Source organism: Chinchilla lanigera, unplaced genomic scaffold, assembly GCF_000276665.1.
Source record: "Chinchilla lanigera isolate Chin_1 unplaced genomic scaffold, ChiLan1.0 scaffold00011, whole genome shotgun sequence".
Lineage (NCBI taxonomy): Eukaryota > Metazoa > Chordata > Mammalia > Rodentia > Chinchillidae > Chinchilla > Chinchilla lanigera.
The window spans coordinates 22,060,896-22,073,638 of record NW_004955412.1 but is presented as its reverse complement, the minus strand read 5'-3'; the positions used below and the strand labels follow the sequence as shown (position 1 = coordinate 22,073,638).

Here is a 12,743-nt window from a genome sequence, read left to right as displayed (position 1 = left end):
TCCTGGTCCACTTTGGAGTGGTTCTGAGTTGCATTCACACTGCAGGCAAGGGCTTCAAAAGCTGCAGTATAGCAAATGCAGTTTCATCTCCCAGTGTGATGAATGTGCACACTAAAATTACCTTGATCTCCATTACCCAGCTGAGAGATGTCAAAAGAGTAAGGCATCAGGAACAAGTCCGCCCCCCGTGGATGAAAAGCTTGCCTGTCAATCTAAGCTAAACAAACCCTGCTTTGCCATAGAGAAAAGGAAATACTTTACCCCTGGAGGTACAGCCATTGGCTGGGTCAATTTCCTTCCCATCAACTTTAAACGCCCAGCGGCCAGGAACATTGACATTTGTGGTCTCTTGGATATTCACAATCTCAGGAGTTCTCGACCCTGGGAGGCTGAAGAAATTGGTGAGGTTTCCACCATTAAATCCTGCCTGGAGCACAAATGGAAGATAAGACTTTTGAGCACACTCATCACCCCATTGGTTAGCTGACACAACTGCCTTATTTCCGAATCTAGCTCATCTGGAATTAAGAGATCCTCTTTGCCAGATGTGGCGGTGTATACTTATCATCGCATTACTTGAGAGACTGAGGCAGGAGGATCACTAGTTCCAGCCCAGGTTACATAGTTAAGTTCAAGACCAGCCTGGGCTGCATAGCAAGACCCTATCTCAAAAGAAAAACAAAACAAAGCCAAAAACCAAGGAATAAACAAAATCAGAAAAAGTGGCACATTTTCCCAGAGTCCTAGGGAAAGTTCCTATCTCACTCATCCCATGGTTGGGTCAACAAATCAGAGACAGGCAAGACTAGCCTCAGTCCATCTGCAAGAAGTTAGTCACTCTTCTCTCATTAAAAGCTTTTGGCAGGACTCTGTCCAGGATGCTGAGTAACACAAGCAGGCAGTTACTGCAGTCTGTGGGTGGATGACTTGGAGAATCGCCTACCTGCGCCATCACTCCTCCCAGACCTGTCAGGGGGTCACCGCCGCTTGCTGTCCCAGTGGTCCAGTTGATTTCATAGTAATTGAAGAGAGTGAATGTGTAGGAGCCATCAGACACCAGCACAGCCTGGAAGGTGTTTACCTACACGATGGGACAGGACGGGCTCATGACTCCCACTCCCAGGAGGTCCCTGCCCCAGTGGCAGCCTCCTAACCCCGTGTCCCCTCCACACATCCCCACCCCCGTATCCCCCGTCTCCCAGCAGCTCAGCGCTACTCTGCAGCCCAGGCATCATGCTCTGCCTTCTCTCTAAATTCATTCTCGCCTCTAGTGGGAAAGCCAAGACATGTGGGACTGGGCATCTAAAAGAGCAATTGCCTGAGAAAAACCTGGAGTCTGACTCGGTGCCCCACTCGCATCTCTGTCTTTGACCAGGAAAAAGATTCAGAGCTTGTGCTGCTATGGCAGCACCTATAGATGGCAGCATGAGAATAAACTATAGGAAACCGTCAAGTCAGGGAAGGGGATGCAAATACCTGTTCCCAAAGCAGGGGTGGCTGGGGTGGGTGGGGAGGGGAAGAGTGAGCCAATGCTAGTCAGTGCGATCAAAAGGGTCCTCTGGATTGTGCTCTCTTCATTCCTGGAAAACATTGCTAATCTTGACAAGATGCCTCCCCCTTTTAAAATGGAAGTTGGGAAGTGATTTTTAAAAAGCACTTTGTGGGAAGAAATTGCTCCTCTAATAGAACATTGATGTATTACTTTCTATCTGTAAAATTCTCAGTGTGCATCTGTAACTCAGATGGGCAATGTTTTGGGCCTGTTCCCATCTTATCGCTAAGAAAACTGAGGACTATAGGAAACGAGTTGCTGGAAATTACACTGCGACCCAGCCACAGAATACGGGATTTGGGCCAAAGATCCCAGTCTCTCTCCTTGTGCACTGTCATTACACGCTGTCTTAACTGTAAACTTTTCAGGACGGAGATGTTATATAAATTCAAACAAGCCTGTAAACAGTTCTCAGAACTAAGCTGGGCAAACTGCTCTTTGCTCTTTCTCCTTCCTAATCCTCATCCTTTGGACACATTTTTAGGAAATGCAAATAAAAATAGAGCTAAAAGGAGAGGCCACATTAACCTTTCTCTATTCAAACGCAGTCTTTTCCCCAACTGCCTGATACCACCCTAGTTAACATTCTGCCCAATGTAGAGGAAGGCCCAAATCCCTATCCTGTGTAATCAAACTGGGGTAGAGGATCTTGGAAGCCTGAAATCTTCCCATTCTAGAAGGTGCCAGGGAGGAGCAAGGTGCAGGTAAAGAAAAGCCTTTTTTGTAAAAGAGAACTTTGTCCTCTAACTCTGTGCCTGCCACAGCCGATGGTGTGAATGATAGAATTGCCTAGCTATATGCCTTCATTCTTTGGCCCCACTCAACAAAAGAGGAAAGTGGGACACAGAGGTGAGTGGGGAATTAGCTCAAGATTGCTATAATAAGGTCATTAGTGAGGTCGGGTTCAAGGAATGGGTATAAAGTCAAGGTCACTTAAGGACTAATGCTAGGCCATCTTTCACACCAACATTCTCCTTCAGAAGTGAAGTCCTCATCCCAAAATAAAGTTGGAAACATCTTTGGTCCCAGCAGCTCTTGAGAACAACCTATTTGCTGTCCATCAGTCACCCCAAACCAAGCAGCTGCCCCAGTGACCCCCACAGTCCTATGACAACTTCATACCTATGCACCCCCATGAACACCCCTACAGATACACATTTCTTCTGCATTCATTTTAAGGTTTTTCTGGACCAGTTTTTTGTAAAGCCTTATTTTTCAATACTGGAGAAGCACTTTTTGCTTCCAACGACTTCCTGTGACCCCTGGAAGGAGAAGGAGCTGAGGAAAGAGTTCAGGATTCAGTCAGCAGACTCTAGTATGCACCCCTGCTCTGCCTCTTGGGAGGTTCGAGCCCCTCTTTTGTCACTTGGGCAAATTACTCCACCTTGAAAGTGGAGACAGTATGTGTTTATTGGAGAACACTTTTTTTTTTTTTTTTTTTTTTTTTTTTGTTTTTCTCCGGTACCAGGAACTGAACTCACGACCTTGCGCTTGCCAGGCAAGCGCTTTGCCGCTGAGCTAAATCCCCAGCCCCTATTGGAGAACACTTTATGTGGATTAAATGATACCAAAATATGTAGCCTCTTGCAGGGCCGAGCACATAGCAGGCCTTAATAAATACTGTTTTTCCTTCCTGGAAGTAAGTAGCTCCTTCTTTTTTTGCTGGGCTTCCATGATGTTTTCTTTCTGCCTCTAAAGGAATCTCAAGCTCAGAGTGTAGTTGGCCAGATGACATGTTATCCTATGGATGAGGTGGAGCCCATTTAAAAGGAAGGGATGGATGGACACTTTAGCAGCTCTAGAGAATATCATTTTTTTTTCTCCAAGGAGCTCAAAGCACTTAGATGTTTCCTCATTCATCCTCACAGAAAAAAGAGATCTCACCTAGTCCAGAAATTCACTCCAAAGTACAAATCAGAAGTATCTAAATTATCTTGCCACTTTTATTGCCAGTGGAAGATTTTTGAAAAAAATGGTGGTCAGCATTTGATGGGCATTTCTTCTCTTTTTTTCCCCTACTGACACTAAAATTTATTGATTGCTGGCATCCTGCATTCTAACTCTGTAAGATATGAGGCTTAAAGGACATAAAACATCACCTGAGGAGTCGTTAGTGATCCATAACATGACAGAGGGAAATGTATGCTTCTTTAGAGGTTATTTCTAGCCAATGCATCCACTGTTTAAACTTGTGTCTTTCTGTTCTGCGGTACCTCTTAGTGATAAAGTGCTTCAAGATGTTCTGGACTGAAAGCTCTAAAACACAATGTGCTCATTGCGTTGTAGATACGAATTGCAAGACCAGCACTTTTTCACCTCTCTCTGACTCTTTCTATTCCACCCCTAAACAACTGACTCATTGCCAAGGATTTTGGGAAACAGATGGAATTAGAAACAATCCTACGAAAGTGGAGGGCAGATTTCTGAGTGTCTTTGCTTACTGGGGAATTACACATTTGAAGATGCATGCGTCTGCTACTTCCAAAATCTCCACTGTCAGAGTCGACCAAACAAGCTATAGGCTTTCAGGAAAACTGCAGTCTGTCCCTTTATGTAGGAAGTTGATTATCTCTACGATAATGCCAGTGATAATCTTTCTTCTTTGACTTTTATTTGACTGCTCATTTGGGATTTCAGAGCAGATGTTGAAACTTTAGTCATGTAACGCTTTAACTGCCCACTCTAATTAACATCAAATATGAATAATTTCAGTCTTGGTCACAACAGAAAAATACTCATAACATAATAAAATGAGCCAGGTCATTGGTGCCCAAATCCACCACCCTACTTTTCCTTTTCTACCAGATTTTATGGAAAGGATAAAAAGGAAATTATTGATGGAGAAAAACATTTATTCTTCTGGCCAAAGAAAAAGACCTGTAAGCCCCCTTGGGTTCCCAAGTCACATGCTCTGGAAGGGGCTCGGCACTTCACATGCTCTCTTGTAAAGTAGGATTGCTACCTACTGCAAGAACATTGGTGAGGGGATTTTTCAGACATTTGTAATGAATTGTGATGAGGTGACACATCACCTGAAATATTATAGCTGACTGCACTGGTTTGCTCTGATATTTCCCTCTGTTTCCTGGAATGAGGGTGGCAAGACCCATTAGTTTAACTCAAGCAAACTGACATTCCTCAGCTCTACCAATTAGACTCCTTCACAGTAGTGAAGATGGTCAAGAATTAGATGTCAGGGTATGAAGTAGAAAGTGGAAAATATGAATTATTACAGGTGTGGTGCTGCTGCCTCCATAAAAGGTGACTTCTTCCCACGTCACAATGAAAACCCAAGTGGCAGAGAAGGTTGCCATGTCTTTGAAGTACTTCCTGATGTCCTTGGTGGCTCTTTTCAAGATGACAGGATCCAAGGTCTCTCTGTAATAAATCTCGCCTCGAATTCCATTGTGCACATCTGCCCAAAAGGGGGCGATGAAGGCCCTCCCGTCCGTCAGGGGAAAGGACTCAGGGGTGAACTGGCTCACTAGCACATTGAAGGAAACAACACCGTTGTTATTGACCTAAAAAAATAAAAGAGGTTTGCACAGTGGATCTGAAACCAGGACAATGGCAGAGTCACAAACCAAGACAGACCTTTGCCTACCTGTAGGAATGAAAACAAATTTTAAACTGCTGAATTAGAACCCCAAATACCAGCTCCCATTGTTCAAATGAGGAGGTTCATTTACTTTTAGACACACTCATTGGTTTTCTTTCACTTTCAATTTGCTGTCAGCTTTGTTTCTTATTATTAAACCAGTCTCATTTTCATGTTCTCTATACTATCTCTATTTGCACTTACCAAATGCTACTGGGTGCTGTGTATGTGTGTGTGGGGGGTGTATATGTGCACTAGGCCAGCCTGAGGGTGGTGTGGACAATAAATAACACGGATTCAGAGCCACAGATACAAAATAAACAGCAGAACAAACATAGAAGCAAAGTTAAATTTGAAAATTGAGGAGCTTGATATGAGACCTTGGTTCCTACTTCATGACAAAGGAGGCGTGTCAGAGAAAGATCAAATGTTCCTTCACTGAACTCAGATCTCAGGATGAACCATATCCTTCTCTGGATGAGACTTCTATGGATGTCACATCTACTTCTGTGCTCAGAACAAGGACAAGATCTACAGATGCCCAGTTCCACTCTGGCTCTGATAGTTTGATATCTTCTTTGTACAATCACTACGTAAAAACTGAGCCATGCGTACCTTCATATTGTGATGTATATGTAAATAACTAGATTATGGTGATTTCTTTATGGTTTAGAAATGGCTTAGTAAACTTAGGAAACCTTTCTGCAAATCACAAACCAGTATGTCCCCTCAGTTCTAATAGGACCTATAAACAATCCAGCCTGTTCCTGAGTCTGAGATGAATTGATTTAACCTGGTGGCTTGTAAGTACATGGCTTCAGCAGCAGAAATACCTGTGATAGGAATCTTCACAATTCTTAGAGAAAACTTGAGGATCATGTTCCTCTACATTCCAGTCGTTTGTTATGCTCCTATGGATAAGTTATATCACAGACATTAACAGGGATCCAAGTCACGTAGGTTGGTAGACTAAGGGCACGTCGGCAGGCCTTAGAAACAAGGGTGTGGGGTTTGGGAAGGGAGATGGAGACCAGGCTACAGAGATACTAAGAGCTATTGTCTTCACATAACAAGGAACAACCCAGAGGCTTGCAAAAGATTGTACTGCTCAAGTGGTAGAAACTTAAGGAACAATTTACCCTCAAATAAGTCTGTCCAAGCTAATCTATCCTTCTGGAAGGGAAAGAATTCTTCAGACTTCATGTCACATTGTGCAGTGGAGGAGAAAGAGGCACTTAACTAAATACATTTGTTCTAGAGGCCTGGGAGGCTAAGCCTTCGAGAATGAAAGCTTTGCACTCCCCTCTTATCTCCAAAACCAGGTCAATACACTCTAAAAGTTACAGTCGGCAATGACAAACAGACTAGGAGCCCCTGCTGTGAGGACAGCCTAAGAGGCATTTCAGGATGCCTGAGCGATGGCTTTGCTAATAGGTGTAATTAAAACACACAGACTCCCAAGAAAGCTTGGGATGACTCACATGTGTTTTGATTATGTTCTATAGTTAACATCAGAGAGTCTCAAAATTTTGTGGGCATCATAATCACCTGAAGGGCTCATTAAACTGGATTGCCAGCCTCTGCTCCCAGAGTCTCTCATTCAGCAGGATAGATGTGGGGCTCAAGAACCAATTTCTAAAGAGTGTCCAGGTAATGCAGATGCTGCCCGTTCAGGGGCAACTAATTAGGTGATAACCACTGGTTATGTGACAGAAGAGGGAACTATTTTCTAGTGGGAATCAGCCCTGAATTACACATTGGAAGCTGGGGAAACAGGTCTCAGATATGGAGATGACCAGAGGCAGAGATGCCCAGAGTTTTATGTATTCCCCCCAGGACACAGACCGGGATAGGATGTAGTGTGACCCAGATATGCCTCCCTCCACCCTTTAAGCCCAAAGATAAGGAGGGGCTCAGCTGCTCTGAACCTTCCTCTTAATGTGAAGGTCTCACTAGTAGCAAACTCAATGATAGAAATCCTAGGAATGAAGAGCCCAGGAGAGCCCTGACAGCCAAAGGAATATTTTCTTAGTGGACGTTTGACAATGTGACCCTCTAGCATAGCTACAGACTTAAGGAAGGAGGCCAATCTGCAAGCAACTTTTATACAATAGTCGATTACCCATCTATTCTGCTGCAACTCTGCTTCAAATTGGTAGGAAGTCTAAGAACAGCAGATGCCTAAACTTTTCACACCCCCAGAAGGGAAAGAAAAATGATATTGCTCCAATTGTGGTTCATTGTATCTTTTTATCTTGTCGAGTAGCAGAAATAATGCTCATGGCGTTGGGGCCTCTGCTTCACTTCTGTGTTTAATCACCCACAAAAGCAATTTATTGCCCTGTATACTCCTCTCCCATGAACATTAGCCATTAAATATACCTTTGACTTTCTTAATCATAAAACCTATCAGCTCATGAAGTCTCAAAACTTGTCATTTTGGCTGCCAATAAATCTATTCCTGAAGCCCTGGAAGAGCATATTTAAAATGCTTTCCTTAATGACAAATGAAAAGGAGAGAAACAGAGCAACAGCCGGGCTAGTTCTCCACTTACATAGACAGTGCGGTAAGGAACGCCAAAGAAGAACACAGGGATGGCCAACTTAATCTCAGACGAGCTTCCATCATCTACTTTGGGGGTTTTGGTGTCATTCTGCCAAAATGGATACATGAGCTCCCTGGGCTGAGCTGTCAAGAGAGACGGTGGTTAGACAGACAGCAGCTCCCTCCTCTGCTTGGCAAAGTGCTTCCCTCCCAGCTAGTAAAACCAGCTTCCCTGAGGATGGCTTACAAGCTCAACACAAGTCAGATGACCTTACCACTAATCCTACACCCAAGCCGTGCACTGGGCACCATCTTGCACTTCCAGGAGAGGGAGAAGGGCTGATACCATTTCTCCTTGGAAGAAAGCCCTTCCCCCTTCATTCCTATGACCCCTTGTATTTTGGAGGCAGTAATGGTGACAAATGACTGAGAGGCTGTGAAATCACTGCTGCCTCAGCTCTCAGAGCACTGCCTCCATGTCTGGCAGGCAGGGGAGGCCTTGCCTCTTAATTAGACAGCAGAGTAGAAAAAGGTGGCTGCGGCTGTGGAGCTGCCTTCCAGCCCAAGAATTCTACTATCGTGTCTTTTTCTGAAAGGAGTCGCCTCCCTTCTGCTACACAATAGGCAAAGATACCAGAGCCCAGAAGGAAATAAACAACAGTTGGAACCAGGACAAAAGCGGTAGGAGAGGGTTTGTAGTAACTGGCCTGAGAATGACCTTGATTGAGGGCCAGCCCCAAGAGGCTCTCTACCCAGCTCCTGTTGACAAAGGGTGGAAATGGGATCCTCTGGGCACGGCGACGTTGGGCCCTTGAGAAGATATCTCTGGAGAGGAGACACAGGGTTCTCCCTTGTCCTTCTGGTCAAAGGTGAGAATCATCACATAGTGCTCATGGGCCCCTCCTGTGACAGTGTCACCACTTCCCTACATACCTGCCTACTTCTCAAAAGTTTCCCACCCAAACTCTTGCGATGTGTGGTTCAGTTTAGCAAGAGAAATGAGACAATTTCCCCCAGGGTCTACTTTACTGAGGACCAAGTCCAGTCACATCAATAAAATAATCTACATTTCCAGCATTTCACTTTTGTCTGCTTCTGTTCTTTCTTTTCTTGAATGAATATAGATAATCTTTTAATCCCTTTTAAAAATTGTAGTTTTCAGGGGCAGCAGCAGATCCATTCTGGGCTTCTAGCCACAGCTTCTGAGGCACCTGCTCCCAGCCATGCAGAGGCAGACACCTGTTCTCCTGTCGGCTCTCTCCGTGGGAAAGTCCCAGTTCCATGCTGATGGAGCCGACAGGACAATAGGAAGTGAGCAACTGGCCAAAGGCTGCTCTGCCCTCTGGGCACCTTTTGGTGAGCTTACAACAGCTCGTGCAAAGGAGGATACAGAGTGGCCAGAGAGCGGTCCGGTAGTACAGGACAAAGCGCCAGCCCTCTAGTTTTGGACTTGCGAGCAGGAAAAAAATCTGCCTGCCCAGAGAAATGATCTCTTTCTGCCAGTTAACATCAGAGGAGTGCAGGGAAAACTACCGTGGTCATTAGTGTATAGTATATGCATTGTTTCCCAAGCCCTAGAAGTCTCTAGGAAGCTGACCAAGTCAACCTATAGGAGGCACTAACTAGTTTCACAGCCATGTGCTGTGTTTTATGCTACAAGCAGTAGTTGAAAAAGGGTCTTCTAACATTATTGCACATGTAATAGTAACAAAATCCAAATTCCCAAAAGATAGGAACTTTATCTTTTTTTTTTCTCATTATAATCCCTACTACACCTTTAAACACAGGCACTTATTAAATTGGAAGGGTAATAGATCTCCTTGAATTAATAGCAACAGATGAAGTCATGCTGTAGGTTTGTCCTTCACGGAGAACTTTTTAGGAGCTCAACTTCATACTAAATCATAATCATTTTCAGCGAAAAGTTCATTAGTGTTTGGGGCGGCTTTGGCCAATCTGCCTAATGAAGGAAAAACCTGTAACCTTTCATGGTATAGACAGAAAATAATGGCCATGGAGACTGTGTCCAACTTCTCTGTCTCCCCCAAACATGAGGGAAGTTCTACAATTTTCCTTTTAATGCAAGTTCCTGAAAAGTTTGTTATTTTGCCCAGGAAAATAGACTGTTAAAATTTCTCAACCTTAACAATACAAATAAGAAAGATATCTAATACTGCAAATACTGAATATTTACTGAATAAAAAAGGGTGCTTAATAAAAGGGAGTAGGCTTAAAATACAGTAATTTCCTTCACAGAAATCATAGTGTGTGTGTGTGTGTGTGTGTGTGTGTGTGTGTGTTTAACTGTTGACAGCATGGCCTATCAATATTATCAGAATTAGTAAAAGAAAGAATATCCCTACCTATGCTTGCTCTATGAGGGAAATTTCAAATAAACATGTTCCTAGGATTTCTTCTTTGACTAAGGAAAATGTATTTTTTTGGAGTAAGAGTAGGAGGTTGGAATCTATGTGGTTTACATGCTACAATTATTACTATGGTTTATATGCTATAACTGTTTAAATTCACCCAAGCTTGGAAAACGGTTAGGGTTGCCCATGCTTTTATAAAGCTATTCATCTCCGACTTGTAACCATGTGCCAACTGAACTTAACAAACAAACCAGCAAAATAAAGATGCTGTAACATTTGAGCCATAACAGTTTAAGATCTATGGGGGTAGCCCATTTTCTTTGTCTAAAATCCAAAAGCGACCGTAAAAAGAAATGCATGTGGCCTTTCATTTGCCCAGAAGAATGCTACAGTGGAGAAAGAAGGAATCAATGAGGGAACATTGTCTTATTTCATTTACAGTTTTAGATTTTTGGACATGTCATAGATCACTGGTACACAAGTGAGCAACATAGGTGTTGTTACAACTTCTTAATTTTTGGCTACAACAAATATATTCTTTAAAGTCTCCAATGCACATTTAAAGCCTGAATGAAAACCAGTGATAAGCCGTGGGGCACACACACACAGCTACTCTATATAAATGGAAATAGTTTGCATTACCTTGAAGAACTTCTTTGGAACATACAAATTGTGTTACAAGTTAAATAAGAAAAAGTGGGATAGTAAGTGAACATCATTCAAAGTTAATGTATTTTACCCTTGACAACAGAATTTAATTTACATTTTTTCGTGTTGTATTTGTAGACACATGTACACCTGCCCTTACGATTATGGTTCCAACAAAAATGTCTGTTTATAAATTCAAGAGTATGCTAATCAAGAGCTTTATGGAATTCTGTAGTACTCACCTTGGTGCCGTACAAGTGCGAAGATGAAAGAGACCCAAATTCTAAGTAATGATGAATAATTCATCCTGGAAGTTTAAAAAGAAAAAGAAAAAAAATCCCCAGCTTGCCAGAGTAAATAGAACACCAGGTGTGTTTGGTGGCAAATCCCAAGACACATCACAACCATCATAGAACAAATTCACATCACAACATCAATAGTTCTGAGTCATGCTGAAATTCCTTGAAGGTGAGCAGGTCCTCCTTAGTTCAAGACTTCATGAACAAGTCGGACCCCCAGAAGAAGCCAGTCTGGAAATGCAGTGAGATCACGCACATTGTCGAGTAGCTTTATAGGCTCAGTGTGAGAGGCAAGGAGGAAATGAAAAGTATCTACTCTGCATCTGACAAAGCATTGAAAAATAGGACCCAACTCCAAAGGTTTGGGTCCCAGTTGTTTCTAGAACAAAAACTCAGTCCTCTGTGAGACCCGGCTCTCCCAAATTTCACAGTGACTTTCCTTCACCATCAAAGCAATGCTGGTTGAAACACCGTGTGTTTCTACAAATAGGAGGATTTGGAGCTTGCTATCACCCCTTGGATGACACAGAACCCATCACAAATGGTCTAAGACTTTCTCCACTGCTCTTTCATAGCAAAATGAATGATAGTTACATTGGTAATACAAAAGAACCCCCCCAGGCTTGCTGCTTGGAATTACAAAAGGAATAGAACTCAACACACAAACAATTAGTTCCAGCAAGTTAATTAAAGAAGGACCATCCCCAAAAAAGAACTTGTTTCCATGTTAGTTTACAATCAGTTCAACTGGTGGCTTACTCTCTGTTAGGAATGCGCAAGGTGTGTGCCACTCAGTAAGGCTGAGATGCAAACACACAGACTCCAAGTTCAATATCCACCCCCGCCCCCCGCATAAGAGCCAAAGCGAGTGGCTGCACCATGAAGTTTGTTCCTGACAATCTTCTTAAAGATAGAAACTCTCCTCTTATTATTTGAGGTTATCATCATTCTTCAGCCAAACTTCATGAAAAAGCAATGAATTTATCCTGTGAGAGTTTTATTGTAAGTAAATCTTCAGATGTCAAGTACACACATTGAAATTTCAAGCACATACTAAATATTAGCTAGTTTTGCTGAGAACGGTGCAAGGATTTCAGCAGAGATCACACGCAGCTTTAGCCAGAGGCAGGTCCCTCGCAAGTTGAAGACATGAGCCCTTAGGGAAACAGTACAGAGAGCAGGAAGGAAGAGTCATTTAGATGTTTGTATTTATGAAAAATATCACTAACCTGTTTTGTAGAGACTGGAGGAATTGAGTCACAAATGTTAACCCAAATCTTGGTAAACCAGGAAAAAATTAAGTAAAACCAAAATTCATGTCAGTTCTCAACTTGCTGCCATTTATTTCTGATCCCTGAAATGATGTCTGAATCCTGTACTCTTAAAACCAAAAATTCAGTTAGTCCTGCGCTAGAGTCAGGTTAGTGTTGAGTTGCAATCAAGTTTTTTTCTATTGATTAAGGAAAAGTAAATCTAAAGATCAGTTTCAGGATTGCGTAGAGAGGTTCTTTTCCTGAAAAACTAGACCTTCCCCCTCAACCCCCCGATTAAAAAAAAAAAAAAAAAGTAGATTCAGATGGAAATGTCAGGGACTTGGAGCTGAAACCTCGGCGCTTTCTGATCAGAATCACTTTGCACTGAAAAACACAAAAGAAACCCCCTCTTCGCCTTTTGTACCTAAAAGAAGGCAACTGTATAATGTTACAGAATTAGCATCCACCGGCATGGG

The 12,743-nt window shown here is 42.8% G+C and overlaps 1 protein-coding gene across 1 annotated transcript in view; it reads right to left on the bottom strand.

The window, feature by feature from the left end:
- Positions 1 to 11,021, bottom strand: part of Tecta (tectorin alpha) — a 69,420-nt gene extending 58,399 nt beyond the window's left edge. The window contains exons 1-5 of the mRNA XM_005378359.1: positions 10,958 to 11,021; positions 7,706 to 7,839; positions 4,786 to 5,073; positions 944 to 1,081; positions 262 to 427 (exon numbers count right to left, since the gene is read on the bottom strand). Coding sequence (XP_005378416.1) covers positions 262 to 427; positions 944 to 1,081; positions 4,786 to 5,073; positions 7,706 to 7,839; positions 10,958 to 11,021 — 790 coding nt within the window. The remainder of the gene's footprint in view (positions 1 to 261; positions 428 to 943; positions 1,082 to 4,785; positions 5,074 to 7,705; positions 7,840 to 10,957) is intronic.
- Between the last annotated feature and the right edge of the window lie 1,722 nt (positions 11,022 to 12,743).